We start from the raw sequence: 11514 nt of genomic DNA, 5'->3' as shown, positions 1-11514 counted from the left end.
GAGCGAGTAAGTGGGATGGGTCCTAGTCCCCTTCCCCTCCCATCTGCGCCACACACTCCCTCCCCTCGAGTCTCTGACACTGGAGAGTGACGAGCTGGGCTTCGGGGGAGGAAGAGGCCCTCCCTAGGCTTTCAGCCTTAGTCACTCGGTCACTCACGTTTACCAGAACTCTCTGCACTGGATTACCAGGCATGGGCAGATGATAAAATATCACTGTGGGGTGCCTGCTTAGGTGGCTCAGTAGGGTGAGCAACTGTCTCTCGGTTTAGGCTCAGGTCATGATTTCAGGGTTCATGAGATAGAGCCCGAGTCGAGCTCTGCAGAGATGGTGAGAAGCCTGCTTGGGGTTCTCCCTCCCCCTCTCTCTCTGCCTCTCTTCACCTCTCTAAATAAATAATCATCTTAAAGAATAAAATGTCATCGATCCCTTTATCTTCTTCAAGAGCTCATAGACGACAGACCCACGGCAGAATTCAGTCATCCTTGGGTCAGTATCTTATAATTGTACTGATAACCTTTATATGTTTGAACTTCACTCCCTGTGGTTAGGATGGAGTAAAGATTTATAGAGGAAAGACATCAGATCTGCGCACTTCCCAGATGTCAGCTAGAGTCTCTGCTCCCCTTTAGATCAGACAAGATCTAAAACAATCCTCCCTATCCCGGGGTGGGGGTGGGGGAGGGAGTACAATGCCTTCTGTGAGATACCGGGGATTTATGCGGTCTTGCAACCTCAGCCTCGAAGCCTCCACGTCTATTCTAGTACCTGCTGCTTTTGCTCTGTGCTTCATCAGCCCAGACCTAAAACTTAGAACTCTCCCTCTCGTGCCCCAATGTAAACACTCACCCATGGCATTTCTGTGCCTGCGGGAACACTCCACTACAGACGACTGGGTTTATGGTGTTTGTAGTAACTCCTGAGGAAGACTGGGGAGAAACTGGCTCTGCAGGGAGCGCAGGGTTTTCCCAAACTACACGTCAGGGAGGCTCCCCCGGAGCATTCCACATGCGGAGGGGGCCCTGAAAGTTTAACTGGCCGGGGTTTGGAGTTCAGTGGAGGGAGGAGGTATGACTGAAGGGAAAGCGAAGAAGGGGTCTCAAGGGCACTGGCAAGGGTGTGGCTTACGCGGCAGACAACAGGAAGCGCTGGGCTGGCAGGGTTTAGACGTGTGGAGATTGTACGGCCTCTAGTGCCACCTGTTGCCCGATCAAATGAAGAGCTACCAACTCTTCCATTTCTGGCGATGAGAAGAAATGGCTGATTTAAGTGATGGCCCTCAAAACAACCCCCTCCCAAGGCTGAGCTGGGGGTGGGGTGGAAGGTGGCAGTCGGTGGTTCAACCGCTGTGGCATCTGAGGACAGCGGGGAAGCAGCTGCTTTCAATGAAGGCCTGCGAGCATGAGGTACTGGCTTCCTGTCCTCCGTGAGCCCTGCGAGCCCATGGCAACAGGCAGGTGGGACAAAACGAGGTGCTTCCTGGAGCCAGAGTCATCTTTTACAATCTGTGATTATTCGTATTTTTCCCCCAAGTGTACGGACCTCTGTCACCACTCTGTCTGGTGGTGGTGGCGGCCCAGCTCTACTTTTCCTGTCATGTATTCTTATTACCTAGAGGAAGATGTATCTAGTAAATACAAATTTAAAACTCTCTTCAAAAGGCCATATCAATACTTGCTTAACGTTTTTAAGGAAGAGCCCTAAGAAAACAAAAAACCATGATTATCTCAAGAATTCTGTTTTGGTTTAGTTTTTTTTAAGTTTATTTTGAGAGAGACAGAGAGCTGGGGAGGGGCAGGGGTGAGGGAGAGAGTCCCACACAGCCTCCACACTCAGCACAGAGCCCAAATCAAGAGTCGGATGCTCAACTGACTGAGCCACCCAGGCACCCAAAAATTCAGTTTTTAATAGAAATTTTAAAACCAGATGTCTACAGTTTGGAAGGTAAGGTGCTTTTTTGCTCTCTTTTTTGTACAGAGCATGTTCATTGTAAACCTAGTTTCTAGGCCTTATGATATGTTCCATCAGATGTTGACAAAGGTACCATGGAACCCATAAGGCATTTGCACAGGCACTTCAGCTCGGCCCAGTTCTTCGAAGTTCTTGGCGTCCAGGACTAGGAGAAAATTGTTTTCATTCTAGAAAAGGAAAAATCAAGACTGAAAATTCTTTTGATCATGTCTTATGCATCTTCCTATCTATCCTCAGCACTTAGCACAGTGCTTGGCTATCCATGCACCGAATGCTTGCGGAATTGCTGAACCAGCCTGGAAAGGAAATTATGGCAGAAGTTCAGGCCCAGAGTGAAGAAATTAAGTTGTTTATGTCAGTTACCTTCACAGAATCTCTCTGAGTTTAAGGATCTTTCTGCCTGCGCCTTTTTAATCTCCTAAGGGACACAGAAATTTTCTCTTCAAATTTGCTAAGCTCTGTGCCTCCAGTTACTTTGGAACTGTACAAGTAACTTTGTCAGCATTGCCAGGGGGCCTGATACTCGCCCTGCTGTAACTGCAGGAGTGGCAAGTCCACGGGATGCGGACAAAGTCCTCGGGAGCCTGTGGTCAGTATTGGTAATTGGTCACAGCACCCTCCTTGTCTCAGGACCCTTCACCCCAGGCAGACACTAATAACTGACCAAAGCCGGTACTCAGAGTGAGCCTCTCAGCCACAAGACTGTCTAAGACAAGAAGTTAAGACATCACCACTGCCGAGAAGGGCTCCCCACATTACACCTTTGGGGCACTGAAAGCAGCAGCACAGATGATGGCATGAACACCAGACTGGACGGCAGAAGACTGAGATTTAAACACCGGCTTCACCACTGTGGGATCTAACACAAGGTCCCGCAATGTCTCCAAATTACAAATTCCATGTGTGTAAAATGGTACGCAAAAAAGATCTCCTTTTTTAAAAAAATTTAAATTCAAGTTAGTTAACTTGCAGTGTAGTCTTGGTTTCAGGAATAGAACCCAGTGATTCATCTCTTACATATGACACCCAGTGCTCATCCCCAAAAGTGCCCTCCTTAATGCCCATCACCCATTTAACCCACCCCCCTTCTCCCCTTCGGCAACGCTCAGCTTGTTTTCAGTATTTAATAGTCTCTTATGGTTTGCCTCCCTCTCTGTTTCAACAAAGCTCTTCTGAGGAGTAAATAAGATGATGTGTGTTAAAGTTCTTTGTAAATGAATATCTATGCAAAATATAAATTATGATGATGACTATATAAATAGAACTGTAAAATAATAATAAAGCACAAATTGTGATAAAAGGCTGTGTACATAGGAGGAGGGGAAGAAAAGGGAGAAAGTACTATATTGGAATCAGATAAACTATTGAGAGCAGCACTGAGCTGCCTTTCTTCAAAAGGCTCAGTGCGACTCCTCTTTCTGACTGGTGATGGAGAGATACATTTACCTGCTTGGGGGTGATCACTACAGAGAGAATCACCCCACCATCTTCTTCACTGGCTCCTGGTGCCGGAACAAACACAGGTTCCGAGGGGTAGAAGCCATCTTCTCTCCAAACCTGTAATACCCCCCAAAATAGAAGGTTACTGATGAGTAGGAAGCCTTCTACAGCTCCTCTCACTCCCAGCATGCACCTGCTGTCAGTACACTATCCGGACAGTAAAAGAATCGGACTCGCTGAGCAAACAGAGGGGAGGCGGGGGCCCTGCGGCTGCAGGCTCTGTCACATCAGACATAGTCTGTGCAGTTATAACTTCCCATTGACCTGAACTGTAAGTGTCCCAACAACCTGAACCCCATGATTTCTCTAAAAATAACATCAAACAGAGACTTGTTTTTCTGGGCTTGGGATTCATTTAAGATTCCTTAGAGGGAATATGCCCATAGCCTAGGTGATTCTGTGGTTCTCAGAATAAAAGTAAATGGTTGAGCTGCTTGAATATTAAAGGAGCTCAAGGGGCGCCTGGGTGGCTCGGTCAGTTAAGTGTCCGACTCCTGATTTTGGCTCAGGTCACAATCTCACGGTTTGTGAGATCCAGCCCTGCACTGGGCTCTGCCCTGACAGCTCGGAGCCTGCTTGAGATTCTCTCTCTACCTCTCCCCAATGCATCCAGGTTTGCTTGCACTCTCTCTCTTTGCTTGCTCGCTCTCTCTCTCTCTCTCTCTCTCTCTCTCTCTCTCCACCTCTCTCCCTCTCCCTCTCTCTCTAAAAATAAATAAATAATACATTAAAAAGAAAAACCTTAAAGAAAGTCATTCCTTTTAAAAAAGAGAGAGAGAGAGAGAGAAACTAACAAAACAGAAACGAATTCAAAGGGCAGAAGAGGTCTTTTAAGAGTTCAGAAAGGGAAAAAGATTTTCATTACCGTCAATGTCTTGTTTACCACATCAACCTTGATCAGAGAATCCCCGACCAGATGCCGAAAGCCACAGCCATAGAAGAAACGATACTTTTTGCCACTGAATTGGCCATAGTTGATCTGGGGAAATTCAATTCCTCCTTCATCCTCTAGACTCTCGGGATGTAGATTTTCATAGGAGCACCAAATCTAAAAGAGGCCCCAAAAGGATTTGCAGTCATTGGTACTTTCTCACCGATTTTATGTAGTGTAGGTCAGTGAGGGAGCTAAGAGTTTGCAAGACGGCTTGGAAATTGAGACTAGGTCATTTTTCCTATTGTTCCTCTTTCCATCATGTGTATGAATGCATGAAAGATTATAGGGTTTTGTGACGAAGCTGTCACGTGGTATACAGGGTGGATGTGCCCTTCTTACTCTGCCGAAGCTAAGACATTAATTGCGACACGACGACATGCCTGTGGTAAGCACAAGTTATACAAAAGGTGGAGATGATCAGCACCAATCTCAAATACTCAGCCATTCCACAACCATTAGAAAACTGACAAATCTGTTTCAAAACACAAAAAGGAGGGGCACCTGGGTGGCTCGGTCAGTTAAGTGTACAACTTCAGCTCAGGTCATGGTCTCTTGGTTCGTGGGTTCAAATCCCACGTCAGGTTCTGTGTTGACAGCTCAGAAACTGGAGCCTGTTTCAGATTCTGTGTCTCCCTCTCTCTCTGCCCCTCCCCCACTTGTGTTCTGTCTCTGTCTCAAAAATAACTATAAAAAAAAATTTTTTTAACACAAAAAGGATAGGTAAACAGCGCTCACGCCCACTCAGAATTCTGCACTTGTTGTGCAAGCGACTGTCATGACCTTACCATGCTCAGGGGAATGATAGCAGACTTATTGGGCAACAAACATTGTGGAAAACAGCCAATGAATAGAGGAACACAATTAAAATTCAAAGTCTTAGTCTAATGTCGTTTGATAGCGTACCTTTCCATCGGCCTGTTTCACAGCACTGGCTGAAGAATAGGACAGTGGACTGAGGTTCTCTCCCTCAGGGTCATTCAAACTGACGTGCAAGGGCAAAACAAACCTCCGAGGGAAAGACCTGCCTACGGAATTATAGACCTGTTCAGGAAAAAGAAACGGATGAGAAAATGCCATTCTTAGAATGCCAGCATGTCCCAATAACGTGTATCAAGTCAAATGTTCCTAAGTAATTGCATAAATGATCATTTTCATTCATTCATCTATTCCACAAACGTCTGTTGAGTACCTACTCTAGTCTATGGCCATACCACCCTGAACGCGCCCGATCTCGTCTGATCTCAGAAGCTAAGCAGGGTCGGGCCTGGTTAGTACCCGGATGGGAGTACCTACTCTAGACAAAGCACTGTTTTAGACACTGGGGATGCAACAGTGAAGAGAGTCCCTGGACCTTATGGAACTCACATTCTAGCAGAGAAAGAATGATGATAAGTAAGAATTAAAATATATGTTATTGGATTAGTGTCAAATAAACGAATGAGGTCTTGGATCATGATAACTGACATTAAGAAACACTGCAGGGTGAGAGTAGAGAGTAACAGGGGTGCTTCAGTTTTCATGTTTGGTCTGCACAGACCTCGGCATAGGGAAGCATTAACTTAGTAGGCCTGGCTGGCTCAGAGCCGGCACATTCTCAAGAAAGGTCCGTTTTCATGACTGGTCTTTGGCTGGCACCTGGGAACTGAGCTCTTGGAATGTTCTCTCCGACAAGACTGGATTCACATGCCTGAGGCCGTGAGCCACACTGTACTGCTTTGTGCAAGGCAGTTTACACAAACACTGTGATTTATAATAAACATGGGCTTCGCTGTAGGCAGAGCTTTGCGAAACTGAGGTTGTGGAGGGGCTCTATGCCTGTGTGCTGATACCCAATACAGTCCCTGGATGACCAGCTTGGGCGGGCCTCCCCGGCACGCAACACTCCATCCACGTTGTCACAAGTGGCTGGAGGACTCAGGTGTGTCCTGTGTGACCGGAAGAGGACTTGGAAGGGCGCGCCTCGTGGTTTCCTCCAGGCCTCATCCCACGCACCTTTCTCCTTGCTGATTTTTCTGAGATCTGTGAGCCCGCCTACTGAATCATCAAACCAAGAGTGACTCTGAGGATCCCCAACACAACCTCCTTGCAGAAATCATGTTTAAGCAGGAGACCCTAATATAATGAGTTTATTTTTTCTGACAATAAGAGTGCTTTAAGCATATTTTCCTTTCTTGAAATGCTGTAAGAGGGGCACCTGTGTGGTTCGGTCGGTTAAGGGTCTGACTCTTGGTTTCAGCTCAGGTCATGATCTCAACTCTTCGTGGATTTGAGCCCTGTACCAAGCTCTGTGCTGTCAACGCTGAGCCTTCTTGGGATTCTCTCTCTCTCAAAAATAAATAAATAAATGTTCAAATGTCAAAGAAAAAATAACTGCTGGAAGATGGAGAACAAAATATGCTATTTCCCTCATCTACCTGAAGCATCTTAGCTCCATCTCACACAGAAAGGTTTTTACTAAAGATTCAGTGCGATTTTTAAGCTTCACAGAGAGTTAGATTTTCTTAAGAGTTAGATTTTTTAAATTACTTTTAAATTTGTGTGAATTTTTTTTTCCTTTTGCAAACTCATACCTGAACAAAAAGAGACTTCCAATAATGGTGGCTTAGGTAATGTGGATCAACTGTCCCACTGAGAACAGTGAAAGAGGCTAGACAAAATGATTAAAATAACTGTTTTAACTCAGGAAACAACAGATGCTGGCAAGAATGTGGAGAAACGGGAACCCCCTTGCACTGTTGGTGGGAATGCGAACTGGTGCAGCTGCTCTGAAAAAGTGTGGAGGTTCCTCAAAAAATTAAAAATAGAATTGCCCTACGACCCAGCAATAGTGCTACTAGGAATTTACCCAAAGGATACAGGAGTGCTGATGCAGAGGGGCACATGTACCCCAATGTTCAAAGCAGCAATGTCAGCAATAGCCAAATTATGGAAAGAGCCCAAATGTCCATCAACTGATGAATGGATCAAGAAGATGTGGTTTGTATATACAATGGAATACTACTCGGCAGTGAGAAAGAATGAAATCCTGCCATTTGCAGCAACAAGGATGGAACTGGAGGATGTTATGCTAAGTGAAATAAGTCAGTCAGAGAAAGACAGATATGTTTTCACTCATGTGGAAATTGAGAAACTTAACAGAAGACCATGGGGAAAAGGAAGAGAAAAAAAATAGAGAGGGAGGCAAAACATAAGAGACTCTTAATAGAGAACAAACAGGGTTGATGGGAAGTTCAGTGGGGAGGGGAAAATGGGGGAGGCACTGAGAAGGGCACCTGTTGAGATGAGCAATGGGTGCTGTACATAAGGGATAAATCATGGGAATCTACTCCTGAAGCCAAGAGCACACTGTATACACTGTACGTTAGCTAACTTGACAATAAATTATATATTTAAAATGCTTTATATTCCCCCCCCAAATAAAAAATAAACAATAGCTGTTTGAAGGCACTGGTGAGCTAAAAAGGCAGAGAAGAATAACAGGGTAGAGATTTGGAGGGAGACAGAAACCTAGAGGTAAACAAGATACTAGGAGCAGCTGTCCCCTAAGGATATCAGCTGCTTCCAGAAAAAGGCAGCAGAGAGGCTGAGAAAATAAAATGATTTTTTATTAAATGTTTTTTTATCTTGAGATCACTGCAGATTCACATGAAATAATATAGAAAAATAAACAATTGATTAAAAATGGGCAAAAAAAGAAACTGAACATTCTGCCAAAAGTATACAAATGGCCAATAAGTACATGAAAAGAGGCTCAGCATCATTCATTAGTCATTAGGGAAATGCAAATCAAAATTACAATGAGATATTACTTCATACCCACTAGGGTGGTTATTATAAACAAAAAATCAAAAACAGAAAATAACAAGTGCTTTGAGACCCCTGTGAACTGCTGGTGGGAATGTTAAGTGGTGCAGCTGCTGTAGAAAACTGTGTGGCGGCTCCTCAAACCATCAGTTACAGAATGATCATAGGATCCGCAGTTCTACTTCTAGTTACATACGAAAAGAATTTAAAACAGGGACTCAGATATATACTTGAGTACCAAAGTTCATGACAACACTGTTCACAATCCTTCATAACAACACTGTTCACAATCCTTCATGACAACACTGCTCACAATCGTTCATGACAACACTGCTCACAATTGTTCATGACAACACTGTTCACAATCATTCATAATACTGCTCACAATCGTTCATAACAACACTGCTCACAATCGTTCATAACAACACTGCTCACAACCGTTCACGACAACACTGTTCACAATCGTTCATCACAACACTGCTCACAATCATTCACGACAACACTGCTCACAACCGTTCATAACAACACTGTTCACAATTGTTCACAACACTGCTCACAATCATTCATGACAACACTGCTCACAATCGTTCACCACAACACTGTTCACAATCGTTCATGACAACACTGTTCACAATCATTCATAAAACTGTTCACAATAGTTCACCACAACACTGCTCACAATCGTTCATGACAACACTGTTCACAATTGTTCATGACAACACTGTTCACAACCGTTCGTGACAACACTGTTCACAACCGTTCATGACAACACTGTTCACAATCGTACATAACAACACTGTTCACAATCGTTCATGACAACACTGCTCACAATCGTTCATGACAACACTTTCACAATCATTCATAATAACACTGTTCACAATCGTTCATGACTACACTGCTCACAACTGTTCATGACAACAGTTTCACAATCATTCATAACAACACTGTTCACAATCATTCATTACAACACTGTTCACAATCGTTCATAACAACACTGTTCACAATCATTCATAACACTGTTCACAATCGTTCATAACAACACTATTCACAATCCTTCATAACAACACTGCTCACAATCGTTCATGACAACACTGCTCACAATCGTTCATGACAACACTGTTCACAATCATTCATAACAACACTGTTCACAATAGCCAAAAGGTAAAAACAACCCAAATGTTGCCCAAAAAATGCATAAACAAAATGTAGTACATACAAGGATATTTAACCTTTAACAGGAATGAGATTCTGATACATGTTACAATATGAACAACCCTCAAAAAGGTTATGCTAAATAAAATAAGCCAAACACAAAAAATAACTCTTGTTCCATTCCACTGATATGAAGTAACTAGAATAGGCAAATGCATAGTAACAGGAAGTAGAATAGAGGCTACCAAAGACAGAAGAGAGAGGGGAAGAGAGTTTATTGGGGAGAGTTTCCATTTGGAATGATGAAAAAGTTTGGAAATGGACAGTGATGATGGTTGCACAACACTGTTAATGGACTTAATGCCATTGAACTGAACACCTAAAGATGGTTAGAATGGTAAGTTTCATGTTACGTATCTCTGTATATGCAGAGAGATCACATGTATCCTTCATCCACTTTCACCAATGACAGTGTCTTGGATAACTACAGGACAATATCACAACTGGAAAATTTACATTCATATAATCCATGAACTTAATTTGGATTTCACCAGCTTAACATGCACTCATCTGAGTGTGCGTGAGTGTGTATTTAGTACCATGCAATTTTATCATGTGTAAATTCATGTGATCACCACCACACTCAAGATATAAAAGCACCTCTTTATCAAGATATGGCTAACCCAACTCCCCCACCACTTAACCCCAGTGAGTAGATTTTGATACTTTCGATAAATTAAAGGGATAAAAGTTGGGCTAAAGGACTGCCAAAAAGGAGAAGCCCTGATAAACCCCTAGCTCTTTGGGTCAAGACACCTTTTGGTCAGCACCTAAGAGTAAGAATGAACAAATAGTCCCGCTCTTTCATGAACTGTACCCTGCTTCAAAATATCCCAAGCCTCAGAACTAGATTAAGAATGTCTGGAATTGATCATGTACCCAACCAATCAGCCAAAAGTTAATAAAATTTTCCTTCGAGGAACATAATATCAGCCTGGGTCTCAAATCCCTACAATTTTTCAAACCCAATATTCTCTACAATAAAAATTAGCCAGCACATGAGAAGATGAGAGCATGCTTAAAAAACAAAATAAGACAAAACAAGATAACAAACAGCAGAATCAGAGCCACAGGGATCCAGATAATAGAAGCTATCAGACTCTAAGTTTCTGAATATGTTGGAGGAAAATCTTTTAAACTGAGAATTATATAGCAGAGAACTAGAAATTATAAAAGAGCGCCAAATTAAAATTCTAGAACTGAAAATGTGATGAGTTTAAGAAGTTAGTGGCAGAGCTTAGAGAGCAGAATAGACACTGTTGAAGAAAAATTAACTGTAAGACAGGTAAGAAGAAAATATCCAAAACAACAGGCTTAGAGAGAGAAGAATGGTAAATACTGAACAGAACATAAGCAACAGATGAGTGAAAAGGAGTAACATATATACACATATGGACTGCAATCCCAGAGAGAAGGAAGAGAAAGGATTTACCAGATGCAATATTGAAGAAATACATGACATTTTTCAAAACTAATGAAAGACATCAAACCATAGATTCAATTATCCCTAAAAACACCAAAATAAAATAAATAAAAAGAAAGCCATACTGAGAGCTATCATAGAACCAACTCCAGAAAATCAAAGAGATTTTAAAATCAGTCAGAGAGAATGGGCTATCTGGGTGGCTCAGTCAGTAAGCATCCAACTTTGGCTCAGGTCATAATCTCATGATACATGAGTTTGAGCCCCACACTGGGCTCTCTGCTGTCAGTGCAGAGCCTTCAGGTCGTCTGTCTCCCTCTCACTCTGCTCCTCCTCTGCTTACTCGCTCTCTCAAAAATAAAAGCATTAAGAAAAAAATTTTAATCATTCAGCTGAGGAAAAAATATCAACTTCAAAGGAGCAAAGCTTAGATTGACAGTGATTTCTCAACAGAAATCAGAATACAACCAAACGTCTTTAGAGCATTAAAAATAATAATAACAACCTAGAACTCTTTATCCAATGAAAACATTCTTCAAGAAAGAAGGTAAAATAAAGATATTTTTCTCACAAGTAAAATAGATTTCATCATAGGCATATCTGAACCAAAGGAAATACCAAAAGGTATTCTTCTGTTAGAAAAAAAATGATTCCACATGGAAGCCTCAGACA

General features: G+C 42.7%; 1 protein-coding gene across 2 annotated transcripts in view; it reads right to left on the bottom strand.

The window, feature by feature from the left end:
• Positions 1–1867: 1867 nt before the first annotated feature.
• The window catches only part of BCO2 (beta-carotene oxygenase 2), a 39416-nt gene continuing 29769 nt past the window's right edge, over positions 1868–11514 (bottom strand). For both annotated transcript variants that reach the window (XM_029957045.1, XM_029957046.1), the window contains exons 9-12: positions 5307–5444; positions 4335–4517; positions 3416–3526; positions 1868–2136 (exon numbers count right to left, since the gene is read on the bottom strand). In XM_029957045.1, the coding sequence (XP_029812905.1) occupies positions 2023–2136; positions 3416–3526; positions 4335–4517; positions 5307–5444 (546 nt within the window). In that variant the 3' untranslated portion in view covers positions 1868–2022. The remainder of the gene's footprint in view (positions 2137–3415; positions 3527–4334; positions 4518–5306; positions 5445–11514) is intronic.

The sequence above is a fragment of the Suricata suricatta genome, chromosome 11 (genome assembly GCF_006229205.1).
Source record: "Suricata suricatta isolate VVHF042 chromosome 11, meerkat_22Aug2017_6uvM2_HiC, whole genome shotgun sequence".
In the NCBI taxonomy this organism is placed as follows: Eukaryota; Metazoa; Chordata; class Mammalia; order Carnivora; family Herpestidae; genus Suricata; species Suricata suricatta.
This window is presented reverse-complemented; position numbering and strand designations above follow the sequence as displayed.